The sequence below is a fragment of the Pyxicephalus adspersus genome, chromosome 5, assembly GCF_032062135.1.
Source record: "Pyxicephalus adspersus chromosome 5, UCB_Pads_2.0, whole genome shotgun sequence".
NCBI lineage: Eukaryota > Metazoa > Chordata > Amphibia > Anura > Pyxicephalidae > Pyxicephalus > Pyxicephalus adspersus.
In genome coordinates this window covers 81,652,088-81,667,104 of record NC_092862.1, presented here as the reverse complement: position 1 = coordinate 81,667,104, position 15,017 = coordinate 81,652,088, and the positions used below count along the sequence as shown (strand labels likewise).

General features: G+C 38.6%; 1 protein-coding gene across 4 annotated transcripts in view; it reads right to left on the bottom strand.

Moving 5' to 3' along the window:
• COL15A1 (collagen type XV alpha 1 chain) overlaps positions 1 to 15,017 on the bottom strand; it is a 493,232-nt gene that overhangs the window by 149,666 nt on the left and 328,549 nt on the right. For all 4 annotated transcript variants that reach the window (XM_072411944.1, XM_072411942.1, XM_072411943.1 and 1 more), the window contains one exon: positions 6,553 to 6,614. In XM_072411944.1, the coding sequence (XP_072268045.1) occupies positions 6,553 to 6,614 (62 nt within the window). The remainder of the gene's footprint in view (positions 1 to 6,552; positions 6,615 to 15,017) is intronic.

Genomic DNA, 15,017 nt, shown 5'->3' with positions numbered 1-15,017 from the left:
CAGAATTATCAGGAAATCCAGAAACAAGCCAAAGTCAAAACACAGGAAATCAGTCCACCAAGAGAGGTACAAAGGGAAGGGCACAAACAGAGTTGGGGGTCACAAGCAAAGGTTATTCCAGGCAGAGTTCAACGGATAGTCGGGAACAGGCACAGGTCAGAAACAGAGAAATATTAAAAATCACTCTAGTACAGATAAGCCCAAAAGACACTATAACAGGCACTGGTGACTGGGAGCTGAGAGGCTTTAAAGTCCCAGCAGCCAATAGCAGCACAGGACCGAGTCAGGAGCTGATTAGCTTCTAGAATCCCCTTCAGCTGTGCGCAGCTCAACAATGGATGCTGGGGATGCCAAAAATACATCAGGTTGCACAACTAAAGGAAAGCAGAGGCTGCTGCTACCTTAGATTTCCTGGATGCTGCAAATGACATTGCTGGACAGAACAAACAGTGTTTATTACTGCGATGGTGCACAGCACAGAGTTGCCAGACAGATGAGAATTTTCTAACATTACCCACCTCCTGAGGAGGGGCCTCCAGTTCCCCCACCTGCAGTTTTTCAGTCTTACCACTGCACCTTAGTCTGATGTCTGGAAGCCCGCTTTAATTTTTGTGGAACTCGAGACTGGGGTTTGTCAGGAGAGGGCAGTGGCTGGAGGGTTTTACCTGGAGCTATGCAAGGAGATTTACTAGAGTAAATAGAACTGGAACAAGGTCTAGCTTCAGGGAGGCTATGAAATGGGGCATCTGCCTTGACATTCTCATGTACACTAGCAACACATAGAGGCAATGAGTTTGCCAAACACTTCTTGCAACATGCATTCCTCCATCTTACAATCCACCCAGATTCCCAATCAATTACAGGGTTATGCTTACGTAACCATGGCAGTCCTAAAATTACAGAGGATGAAGGAATGTCTAGCAGAACAAATTATAACAAATGGATACCATTTGTATGCACAAATGTTACTCCATTTGTGCAGACAAATGGTATCTTCCACACTTTTGTTGTTTATTTTCATTCTCATATTTTTACTTGAAAGCCTGGGGAGTTTAAACAAGCAGATTTACATATCAACCAAAGGAAACAAGCTTGTGCACACCTTTTTACAGACCTTACAGACCTGCTTTAGATAGGGTCTCAGGAAATGGCACGAAGGGTGAAGAAACCTTTACGTTGGGGATCTTGTGATGCTATTTCAAAATGACCATTGGCAAAATCACTAATATGTTTCCAAGTCGAGAAGGGTGTATAAAAAAAGGGGAAGTCAGGATAGCAAAAGGGGAATCCTGAAGAACCCTTTAATGTCCTATCAGAAATTGTAATGTTACTCCCCTCAGAGACTTGAAATATGCTATTGTTTTGTTCTAGTATGTACAATCGGCATCTTCACATATACCAGGCGAGGAGTATTTTGCCCATTGGCCTATTAGTTGAGGTGGTGTTTCATTTTACACCTGTAGGTGGTGCTGGTATGTATAATGAATGTTTTTGGTAATCAAACATAAAACTCCATGTTGTAGTGTACGCCAGCATTTTACAGTGCCTTAGAGAAGCTGTATTCATCTTGCTTGTAACCTGCCAGGAAAGCATTGTCTGTACGTTTATAAATACTTAATCTGCTTATTATACATATTTTGTTGGTATTTGTTTGATAGGATATATAGTTAGAAGTTAGGTATATATTACTGTTGTTTCATTGCTTTACATATTCATGTAATGGTGTATGATTTATGATAAAAAATATGAGTTCTAATTTTTGCGCATTTCTAAACTGACGGTGAAGAGCAAAAACGTTACCTAAAACAGAAGTGTTTGGAAAAATTGTCTGTCTGCCTGGTGAAAAAAAAGCAAGCTCTTGAGCAAGGGAAGAACATAGAGCCTTCATGTCCCTAGAGAATTCATTAGAAGTTAGGGGGACTTTTAAGGTTTCTAATATAGAAGGAATCAGCTTGGGAAGATTGCTTTCAGCAATGTAAGCAGCCACGTCACCCAAGCCAGAGGAAAACTCAGAAGGCTTGATTGGGTTGGTAAGGTTATAGAGCACTGAGTAGAAAGTTCAAAACTCTCTAGCAATAGCATTATGACTATAGATCTTTTGGCCAGTCTTTGACAACAAGTAGTTTTTTTTGAAGTTTTGGGAAATCATGGGTGAATGATCTAAGTTAGATGCCTGCCACATTTTAATTGGACAACATGATCAAATCAAAGGCAAATGTGCCCTGATCTCCCTCATTAAGTCGGGCATCATGTTGGATTAAAAACTCCTCAGAGTACACACTTCAGAGCCTCCATTGCAAAAAGGGATGAGTAGTGTCATTGATATGGTGGTCACAGAATTCTATGAAAGGTTTTTTTCAATAGCTGATGCACAAAGTGGATCCCTAAGGTGGTATTTGACTGCCATTAGGAGGATACCCTAAGACCAGTGAAATAAAAGCATGGTCAGATTCTATTCGTAGGCCAATGGAGGCATCTAACAGAGACTGTAGAATAAAAAATTCTACTATATGAATCATGTGCATAAGAATAGACACTATAATCCCTTTCCTATGGGTGTAATACCCTCCACATAATAACTAGACTAAGCTTGTGCCATAAAAGCTTAGTTTTAGACAAGGTAGCAAAGGGCACTTCTGATTTACTTAAGAATGTGTCTAGTTGCGGGACCAATAGGACATCAGGTTATGATAGCCAAATTATTGTGGATTTCCTTATACAACATACTACATCCCAATTACATAAACTAGAACAAATGAGGTGTTACCACCAACAATAAGGGTTAAAGACATTTTCAAAGGCATTAAAATATTCAAATGCCTTTAAAGTCCCTATTGTTGGTGGTATTACCACATTTGTTCTCGGTTTTGGTAGCCAAAATGTTTTAATCTAGAGACAGAGGACAGAAAATGGGCCTGATCTTGGTTGGGGGAATAAATATTAACCAGCATGTAGACAGTGCCCACTTTGATACTAAGAAATTTAAAAAATATATATGTGGTGACTGCTTCTAATTTATGGAAATGGTCAGTACACAACCGTTTGAACTTAACCACATCAACTTGACCTGGGTTTTTTGAATGTGGTGCCAACTGGAAGAGATGTCACATTCAAGAATGCATCCATGCACTAGAATGAGGCCTAAAACTTACTCTAGCCCTTAGCATTAAAAACAGCAGACAATATTTCATAGCAAGCTCCACTAGGGTATTCTAGTACTAGACTGTCAGCAAGGCAGCCAGGTGTATGCTCTGTCTAGCAAGGGACACAGACAGCTAGGTGTATGGTCAGTCCAGCCAGGGGAATAGGTACACTGTCCATCCAGCAAAAGACACAGGCATCCAGGCGTCCAACATATCTCTAACCCCCTAGCATTCTAATTCTGCCTGTATTTCCACGCAAAAAGGGTTACATTTTTTTGCACGGAATTTTATTTTACATTGTAGGACTATAATTCTTAGGCATAACTCATCAAAATATGTCCAATTTTTATTAAATTTAAGAATAAACTTTAAATAAAAAAACACAAAAATCTGTTAAAATAAAATAATAGAGATACATGTAATATACCTGTACAGTAGCATGTATTATAATATATATATAATTATATATATATCAAGATTTCTATGTATTGGACTCAAATCAGCTATTTTGTATTAAATCCAATACAAAATTATTTGAATTCCCGCAGCTCATCCCGCCCCCATCGACATCACTGGGGAAACCCCGGAGGTCGTCTCTGCATTCGCCGGCTGGAGATCGGAGGGAAAAGACATGTCCTGAGGACCTGCGAGGATCAGCAGCACGCCGGGGGATGACAACAAAACAAGGTAAGTGTTTTTTTTTAATCTTTTTAGTGACCCCGAGTCTGACTTGGGAATACCACTTTTTGCATGGAAAATCCACCCCGAGTCACACTCGGGATTACTGCTAAGGGGTTTAAGGACATAGCGTGCATGCGGCTGCCTTGATGGACATAAGTACCTGACTGCCTGTGTCCCTTGCTTGGTGGTTGGAGAACCTTGCTCCCTGGCAAAACTGACTGTATACCTGCCTGCTTTGACTGACATAACTTTTCCCTGGCTGCCTTGATGGACATAACAACCACCTAGCTGCCTTGATGGACTGTAACAGGGGTCTGTACAGGGTAAATTTACTGAGGCCTGCACTAGGGCTCTACCCTAACGTCTTTACTGAGAGTTACCAATAAGGATGTTGTGCCTCAGGCTGATACAAGGTTTCCGCCACTCAGATGCATGTCTAAACCAGGTTAGTGATGAAGGATAGTTGACAAATCAAACTGACAACAGTGGGTCAGGCAAATCAGCTCAGTACCAGAGGTAAGGCAAGAGAAGAAGAGGAAACAAAGTTAGGTATGAAAGGGAAAGGTCAAGCAGGCACAGATTAGATCAGGAACAAACAGGTCACAGAGAAAATGACTCAAATCAGAATAAAATAATTCAACAGGAAGGGTAGAAAGATGCAGCCTTAAATAAAAACATACCATACAGGCTGTGTGAGTTCAATAAGCTAGGTTCTGGGGAAAACCTCCTCAGGTAATAAATGGGAAATGCAAGTCTCCTTCTGGTGGTGGCTCATTAGAGGTTGCAATAAGGTCCCTCATTACCATATGACCATCTAAAATGCTCTATAAGTGTTGCCTATGGACAATTTTGAATATCCTATTTTGTACCTGTTAGAATGTAAATACAGTATAGAGAGCACCTGTGTTACTGGAAAATGTCTTGGTTAGAAGGTGTGACGAACTAGGAGTGCAGAGAGAAAGCACACAGAGAACAATCACAGGGGACCAACAGCCCAGAGTTTTAATTTAGGGTCTTGAATAAACACACACAAAAGAGACTTGAGTAGGGCAAGCTATTTGGCTCCTCTAAGGTCTTAAATCAGGCCCTGAGAGTCCCAAGCATGAGAGGGCAGGGAGGGGGTGTGCACAGGCTGTTACTAAGCAGCCAGTCACCCCCCCCCCCCCCCCAGATGAGTACTTGGGTCTTTGTTCTGGGAAAGCTGCAGAGGTAGAACAGGCCTGCAGTTTGTAATGAACCCTGCTGATAGCAGGGCCTTTGTGATATGCCAGTCACAAGGGACATGTTAGGGTTCTGCTAGGATTTCTGTCTGCACTCTTTCCAGCATGCAGCCAGGAAGGTGAAAGGCCAATCTTTAATCCACCAGGCTATATGTGTGTAAACATGCCTACAGAACTATACCATCTCCACTATTTTACCATCTCCACCCAAAGGATCAAAGCCAGGTTGATGCTTTATACTTAACGATTGGGATATCGATTAAGGACACACAGGGAGCTGGGGGATCAGTGAGAGGGAATTTGGGCTTTCTCTTACAAAAGGTATGTGAGACTGCAGTTTCTCACCTTTTTTCTACTAAGGTGAAACTAGCAGAGATTTGTTGCAGGGAAGCTCTAGCTTTCCTTGCTGATTGTTTAAATTTCTGTCCTGGGGCTGGCTTTACTGGGAATCTGCAAGAGTGTGGTGAGGCAGATTTCCAATTCCAGGTCCCATGTTTTCCCAAGGCTCACAATCCTATATAGCACACCTGGTGCTAAGCAGAAGCCCCTGTGCCTGAGCCAGACTACCTGTGTCTGTGAAAGGAGAAGTGCTGGTTTGGATGCCAGATTCTGCTGTTTGTTTTTTTTACTAGCCAGGCTTTAATTTTTAAGGTTTTTTATGTTGCTGACCCCACCCCTGCAAGGGAAGATTGTTTGGTTTGTTTTGCCTTTTTTTTGTTCAATGAACACGGGCAGGAGCCCTATGGAGACAATGATGCCCGGAACAGCCTTTTTGCAAGCCTCCCCCATTTGGTGCTATTTCCCACAATATATATACATACAGTGACTACAATCATTTAAAACCTTTTTTTCTTATTAATCATTACTCTATACTGGTTACAAATATCCTAAAAAAGGGCTGTCCACCAATAGTCCCAATCCAAACTGACTGTGCTTGAATGGCTTTGCAGCCAAAAAGTGCCTCAACTAAAGGCTCTGAATACTTATGTAAATGTGATATTTCAGGTTTTTATTTTAATAAATGTACAAAATTATCTAAAATTTTGTTTTTACTTAGTCATTATAAAGTACCAAAGGGTAGAAAAATGAAAAAAAAAAAACAATTTAAATGTTCGAAGCATCAAGTTGAAACATAAAATTTAAAAAAGCAAAATAGTCTAAATACTTTCTGAAGCCACAATTTTACCTGATCACATATTCTTGTTTTTGGTGTTTTTTATGCTTTACAATATTTATGTATGTATTCATCCACCTGTATCAGGAAAATCCAATCAATAAATAGATTAATTGTTGATGCATACATGGTCATGTACTGTTGACCTTTAAAAGCGTTATTGCTTTAAAAAAGAACACCAAGGTTCAAAGACACAAATGAAAATGTGCATTTAGTCTACTGCTGTCTGTGGTCTATTAAAACAGTAAAGAAAAGATTTATGTTCTTTGAAAAAATATATCTCTTGTATATGACCTGTAAATTTGCTTTTTGCCAAACACTAAAATTGATTTACCATGTTTCTGGATCCTGGAATTCCTGGATTTCCTGGTGGACCCGGTGGACCTGGAATGGCTGCTGCAAAAAGTAATAAAAGAGAATAGTGGATATAAAATAGAAACTATTGGATATAAAAAATGAATTTGAAACAAAGGCCCAAAAAATTGTACCACATTAGATCTTCCCAAAGAATTCCAATTTGACAAGAAAGAAACTAAACTAACAAGTAAATGACATAAATAAATAAATAACATCATTAATTATTCTTTAGACTACAGATGAGACACTTTGCTTTTGTTTAATGACAACATTTTATTGAAAATGATAATTCCAATGAAAATGGTAGAGACTTCTACATTTTCCACATTGGGAATAGTGGTATTTTTTTTAAAACATGTTTTCTTTTGCCAACATAGAGGTGCTGTGGTTTGTTAAAGGATAAGTGTAGATACAACACAATGCTCAATTTTCCAGACTAAAATTAAACTAAGTACTTCTGTACATAATGATTTAGTGGATGCATCTCATTCTGACCTTAAAGCGCACCTAAACTAAAGTTTATACCTTACACGTAAGGGTAGATAACCCCTATATATAGGTAAATGTACCGTCTCATTTTGGGAAGGAGGTTTAAAACCCTTTTTAAAGAAAAAAAAAGGCCCCTCCTCTTGCGACAATAGGAGCGCAGAGCTACCCAGAATACATACGTCATAGATCCCAGGAGGCTTCTGGCTGCTTTTTCTTCAACGAGGTAAAAAAAAAATGCCAATCTCACAAATGTGCAGTGAGATCGGCACTCTTTTTTTCCCCATCTAAAAAAGGCATAGAACACGGCAGTGCTCGGCACTTTCTCCACCCCAGGACAAATACAAATACTCTATCAACTGCTACTTCACTGTCTACTATGTTTACTTACTTCATCATAAGAGTAAATTTGTTTGACAAAGTTGGGATTAAATCCATGCTATCACTTATAATATTATTTTCTAGCAGAAACTCTTCTAAATGTTTGTTTTATCAAACTCTAGGACCTTTCCAAATATAGATGTTAAACTTACCGGTCTGTAGTTACTTGGTAATAACTTATCCCCCTTTTTGAAGATAGGAACTACATTGGCTTTTCGTAATGCATTGGTACCATGCTAGTGATTAAAGAGTCTCTAAAAATTAGAAATGGCTTTGAAATAACTGAGCTCAGTTTTATTGAAGACACATGGATGTAATCTATCAGGTCCTGGGGCTTTATCAACCTTAATTTTATCCAACTGTTTCTCAATCATATCAAATTTGAGCCATTGTGGCTTGTTAAGGGCAGTGACATTGCTATTAGCAATTTGGACTTGAGCTAAAAAAAAGTGTTTAGTATATCAACCTTTTCTTCCAGTTACCGACCTATTAAGGGGCTTATATGCTCTGATCTTTTTGCTATAAATAAATTCAAATATTTGGGGGGTTTGCCTTACTTTCTTTTGCAATCTGTCTTTCATTTTGAAGTTTTGCAAATTTGATTTCCTTTTCACATCTTTTGTTATATTCTTTATCATTTTCAAATGATGAAGGTGTTCCCTCATTTTTATATTCTTGGAATGTAACTTCCTTATTCTTTATGGCTTTTTTTTTATCATTTGCTGTGAGCCATAGAGGTTTAAAAGGGTACAATTAAAACCTATTACCTATTGAAATATGTTTTGCAGTGTGTTTGTTTAAAACAGACTTGTACGTTGTGGCTGACAACTTGACAGTCCCTGCGGTGTTGGATCATTATGGTGGATTGGTCATTTTTCCAGGTTGGATAGGCCTCCAGTTATCGTGGTGCTGTTGGAGGCAACGATCTGGGCAGTTGTTGTATGAGGGAGCACATAAGGGACATACAATTTGATTTGTTTTTGCATTTGTGTTGTTTCTGGACATCCTGGTGGTGTAATCAAATATCGTGGCTCACACTTGATTGTATATGGCACAATCAGTTGAAGGCAGAGATTAAAGTAAACAAGGAGGTGGGCAGATTTGTGGTACAAAATGGGGGATTGGTATTCAGACATAGGGATATCGAGGTGGATGCCTGGCAGGATCTGCAGGGGGATGGGGTGCACCTCAATGCAGGTGGGACTGATTTGTGATTCCTAGGATTACAGGAGGGTATTTAGTGAGCAATGAGGGCGCTCCTAAGAGTAAGCGTGGAGGTTGGAATATCCTTGAGGGCATTACACAGCTGTTGTTATTAGTGATGGCTGACCCATTAAGAACAAATTTTTGTGGTGTCTACAAAAAAACGGTTGATGGAGAAATGATCTCTGGGTGTTAAGTAGGGACAGGGGTTTTGTATGATTCCCGAGGCAGTGCAATGCAGCTGGGAGCAAGTTAAGTAATGTGGTAGCAGACCCCTTTAAAGGTTAAGTTGGGTGAAAAAATAACAAAAAGGTAGCATACAGCATTTGCCCGGGTGGTATTTTCCCTTTACATGTATATTGGGTTTAGAAGACATAAAAAGCGGCATAGTGCTTGCCAAGTAGGCATTATCTGCTACTAAAATTCCTTAGTTGTCCTCATAGTTTAACTGTTCAGCAATCACTAAGTAAAATCACAGTATTTATTTCCAGTTAAATTGTTGCTGATAAAAATGTACTAGTTGTTCACTTTAACTGTTGTGTGAACTCATTGTGCTAGTGAGAAATGTCATAATCGAGTTGTAGCAGACAGAAAGAGGTCCAGGTATGCATGTTCTCACAAGGTAAGAAGAGGCAGATCCGTCCCAGCCATACCTCACCCTTTGTAGACTGGCTGGAACATTTTTTGTCTTAGTCACAGCAGGAAAATGTGAACAGTAAACATGATACATTACATCGGAGCTATAGTACCTTTGCTTTCTCTGCAACTTTGACCACTCACTCTGTTTTCAGACAATGTTCCTGTTTCAGCAAATGATACATGAAACTTGTGATTCACAGGAAACTTAAGCTTCTAAGGGGGAGGAGCTGAGTGATGATGTAAAACATTTATTCAATTTAAAGAAACTACAGTACAATGTGCTCAGGTGTGCATTGATAGGATACAACTTTTTTTTTTTTTGTCTCGTCTATGCAGATGCTTCTGCTGGTGGCAGTAGTGGTTGCGCTTGTGGTGGTGGTGTATTACTGAAAACCAGGGCTCAGAAAACAGTAGGCAGACACATTAGCATTTGTTTTTGCATTTGTGTTGTTTCTGGACATCCTGGTGGTGTAATCAAATATCGTGGCTCACACTTGATTGTATATGGCACAATCAGTTGAAGGCAGCACGGTGGCTCAGTGGTTAGCACTCTGGCCTTTGCAGCGCTAGGTCCCAGGTTCGATTCCCAGCCAGGACATTATCTGCATAGAGTTTGCAGGTTCTCCCCATTTCTGTGTGGGTTTCCTCCGGTTTCCTCCCAGATCCCAAAAACATGCAGTGAGGGTAATTGGTTTCTCCCTAAAAAAATGGACCTTAGACTACAATAACTATAATAATGACATATGACCATGGCAGGGACATTAGATTGTGAGCTCCTTTGAGGGACAGATAGTGACACGACTATGGACTTTGTACAGCGCTGCGTAATATGATGGCGCTGTATAATAATAATAATAATAATTAGCAAGGCATTGTTTTGCCATTTTCTGGATCAGGAACAGACATGGGAATGGTCTGGGCAGAAAATGGAAATTGGATGAGAGTAATGAGCAGTAGAGTGGTACAGATTAAAAAAGAGGTAAAGTGCAGCAACACTCACTATTTAACCTTTCCAGCACACAATCAGCATCATCTGCTGATCTGGAAGAAACATTGTGTCTAGCAAATCATACTACATCTTACCCTCCATCAAGATCTCAAAAAAAAAAAAGTTAGTGTCGTTACTCTGGATGCTACTAATGTTGCTGCCAATGAAGTTCTTTCATTATCAAGGCAGGCTCTACAGAAAGTGCCTTTCCCTCCCCCCACCTCCTTTTCATCTTGCATTTTTCATATCTCATGTGGAGAATGTTTGGCTAGAAATGTGCCCAGCCATTCTCTAGCATGTCAACTAAAAGCTTTTGTGAAAAAATTCCACAGGTGGTACAATGCTTGCCATACAAGTTGGTGGAAGACAGCCCCTTGAAAGAAGGTATGTTGTGTGCTTATAACCAATGAAAGATACTAATCCACCACTATTTTTCAAATCAAACTGTCCCTGCGATGTCAACACGATGCTATTACCCAGTGGAATCGGTAAGGAATATGAGCTCCAGGGTTGGCTCCTCCTTCAATTCTTTTCCTTCCTCTCTACAAAAGTACCATCCCCCCCCCCCCAATCATACAAACACAATAAAGCTGCTTCACTCCTCAATCTGACATTCTCAAGCACTGGCATACTATCCTCTATTTAGTCAATCTGGGTGGGAAAAAAATCAGATGGCTTTCTGACATTTGGGAGGTTCTTGGTAGGCGAACAGTACTTTTGAAGATATGCAAAAAAAAGTATCCAACAGCAGGAAAGGATAAAATATTTCTCCTTTGACATGGATGTTCAAAATTTTGCCTAACCTAGTTGTTAAATCTGGTATCTGCTTTGCAAAACCCTGCAACCTATGTAGAAGCATAAATAAAATAATTAAGTTGCAGCCTTACAGACTTAGGATACCGAGGCCTGATGGTAAAATGTGCAGTATGCCTCAACCTCATTGCACAAGCAATGGCGAGAAATAAGAAAGTTCCTTATGCCTATTGTCATAGTTATGAGTTATCATCTCCTTAAAAATACTAGTATCACGGTGTCTCAGTGCAGGATAATGGACCCTCTGTGTCACCAACCCGCTTGGCAGAGATGTGTACAGGGCACAGAGTCTAAGCAACAGCCTTGTTTTCTCCAGGATTCCTGATTGGGGCTGCTGCTGGCTGCAGAGGAGTGTGAGGTGGGTAACACAAACAAAGGCACATATACTCTGGTCCTGCGAGGATCCGTGACAACGAGAAGATGACTTTAGACCTTTCTAGCAACCTAAAAAAAAAATCTATCTTTCAAAAGAAAGCAGTGAAATTTAGATAAACCCTGATGGTCCTAACGAGCCTAATTTAGATTTTTTAGAGTAATCTTAGTTTGGACTAGAGTCAGGAAAAGTAATACATGAACAAAGTCCTTAAGATGGAAGAAGGATCCCACTTTGGCAAAAAAGAAAATCCTGGTTCCAGCACCACTTTGTCTTTATCAAAAAGATTTCTGAAGGCTTCCAAAATAAAGCATAAAGTTCCTATATCATCAGAACTAAGGTAAAAGCCATCAGGAAGGCCACTGAGAAGAATAAGGTTGACTGTGAGACATCTCTATCTTCTGTACAAAAAGAGAACTTAACTTAGGTGTTACTCGGAATTTAGGTATTACTTGGATAAGATAAATTTTGTGATTCATCCCCTGAATGAATATTCAAAACAAGAAATGCAAGGCTATAAGGCAGGGCTGCAACTTAAGAACTTCCTCACTGATGGCAGTTTTAAGCGCCAATTAAATTTTGGGAAAGAAATAACAAACAGTATTTACAAGACTTACACCATATGAAGTGGGCCTTCCAGATATAGTAACTGATCCTGCATGAAACAGATTAGTGAGCCTCATCATTGAAACATTAACTGTATCCTTCAGGGATAAAAAAGGTAAAACCATGCTTGTGCAGTAAGTCGACCAGATGTTGATGACAGAATCTGGTCCACTTATTTATAGGCTTTAAGGTAACCTTTAAACTGCACTTAATTTTTTCCCCCTTAATTCTCACAGGGAATGCACTCACCAAAATGAATGACCAAATAGTAAGGTCAAGTCAGCATGTGCTTAATTGTTCTTCATATCCTGAAAACAGTACATATCTGTTGCTATGTTAGCTTGCCAGTCAGAAAGCTGCAGTCCTAACAGTAGTGAGATTTTCAAGCTTCGACTTTTTTATCACACATCGTCTGCTATAACTCCAAAAATGGGAGCAGAAATGTGTGAGAAAAGGTTTAGAAAAACCAGTAATTTACATCCAAAGAAATGGAAAAAAACAACTAATCAATAAAAAGCCTTTAGCGCCATTTCTGAGCCAAAATAATGACTGGAAGTCTTTTTATCTTCATGCTGTGGAAAACACAAAGCAGTAGTCCCAAATGCAGATACACATAAATCAGAATTTACAGATAAAGTTATTAAGGCATGATTTGTGTTTTGTAGTTAATTCTTAGTACTCATCCAAGTATTTTGTGAGTTGAAGTAAGGCTACATACACACGTCAAAGAAAAGTGGTTGGAAACAAACTAATTTTTACTTGCCAGGGATTTTATATTATATATTATATATTTAGTGTATTTCAGGTTTGCTGAATCCAGTAATTACATCGGTTTCATTGAATTGGCTCTAGTTCTTGTGATACAGGAATCAGAATAGACGATTTTACCAACAACAAATGTGAACACAGCATCATATTATCAATCTTTATTTACACAATGTTTTGCATTTTATATATTAAATGTAGCATTATTTTCATAAAACCTTCATTTTCCTTCTTTTTATTCATACAATTTTTTTTTTACAGAAATAGGAGCTTTTTAAGAAGTTGTTTAAATGAACCTAATATATTTTGCTACATTTGTGGTGAATTCTCTCAGAAAAAACAAAGCAACATTTCAGAATTTGTGAAACAAGCATATCTTGCATATTTTGGTATTAAACTGGGGGACCCGGATAAGTATTGTGCTCCCCATATGGTATGCAAAACTTTTTATAGAAAGTTCCACTTGAAGTCTGACATTGACTGGAGTAATGGCACTACAGGACCAGGAAATGGGAGGAAAGTTGTGAATACAAGATAATTTTTTGGTACAGTTTATAGAAGCCTCAACTAGAAATTATACTCTGCTGGACCTAGTTCTTTCTAACAATGCAGAGCTTATAACAAATGTGCATATAAAGGAGAATCTGGGTATCAGTGACCATAATATGATTTAATTTATTGTAAGCTGTAAACAGGAAGCAAAAAAAAAAAAGAAAGTAAAAAACATTTTTTCTTTGTAAAAAACAGAGAGCAAATTTTCCATTATTAAGCGCTCTCTGTGACTTGAGCTGGGAGACAATATTTGTCCTCAAAGAACACTGAACAGAAATGGGAATGTTTCAAGTCTGTTTTACAAAAGGACACTGAAAAATATATTCCAATGGGTAATAAATTTAAGAGGCTAAAATTAAAACCTATCTGGCTCACAGCTGATGTTAAAAAAGCCAAAAGGAACAAAAAAGGGCATTCCAAAAATATAAAAATGAAGGATCGCCTTCATCATATGAAAACTTTAAAGAATATAACAAAAGATGTAAAAGGAGATAAAATGTGCAAAACTTCAAAATGAAACACAGATTGCAAAGGAAAGTAAGGCAACCCTCCAAAAATTTTTTAAATATATTAATAGCAAAAAGATCAGATCTGAGCATGTAGGCCCCTTAAAGGATGTCGTTGGGTTGGTAACTGGGGATAAGGGATGTCGTTGGGCTGGTAACTGGGGATAAAGAAAAGGCAGATTTACTAAACACTTTTTTTAACTCTGTGTACATGAAGGAAAATGCCAGAGCTCAAGTACAAATTCATAATAGCAATGTCACTGTCTTAAATGAGTCACAATGGCTCAGAATGGATATGTTTGAAAAATTAAGGTTGACAAAGCACCAGGACCTGATAGAATACATCAACATGTAGCTGAGCTTGGATTTTCAAAGCCATTATTTCTAGAGACTCTTTAGTCACTGGCAAGGTACCAATGGATTGGTCAATGTGGTTCCTATCTTCAAAAATTTAGCAAAGTCATTACCAGGTAACTACAGACCGGTTAGTTTAACGTTCATAGTTGGAAAGGTTCTAGAGAGTTTGATAAAGAACCACATAGAGGAGTTTCTGCTAGAAAAAAATATTATAAGTGATAGTCAACATGGCTTCAAGAAAGACTGAAGTTGTCAAACAAATTTACTTTCTTTTTATGAGGAAGTAAGTAAACACGTAGACAATGGAGTAGCAGTTGATATAGTGTACTAAGTGACTAGTGACTTTGGTTTTGACAATGAAAGCCACCAGTATACTAATTTGTAGTTGACAATGTAACTTTTTTGCTTTTGTTGTGGTTGTTTCAGCACTGTTGTTTTTTTCTTTATTTGTACAGTTGTTAATTATTTTCACTATTTTTGTGTTACAGTTTTACAAAAAATTGCACTTTGTCAAAAAGTGTTGTATTTTTTTGTAAACCAAAGGTGTAAATTTCTTTGCGTTATATTTGTATGGGATATCTACCTTTATGTATTCATCTTTCAAGCTTTTAATTATTACCGCACATGTCTCAGGGATGATATGACCCATAGCTTGTGGTGAGTTACCAGTAGAGAACATGCCTTGCAGAGACTTCCCAGTGACAATGAATCTCAATGTGCCGAATAACCTCTGCTCAGAGGTATTGGATTTTCGCATTTTGTTTCTGGATAAA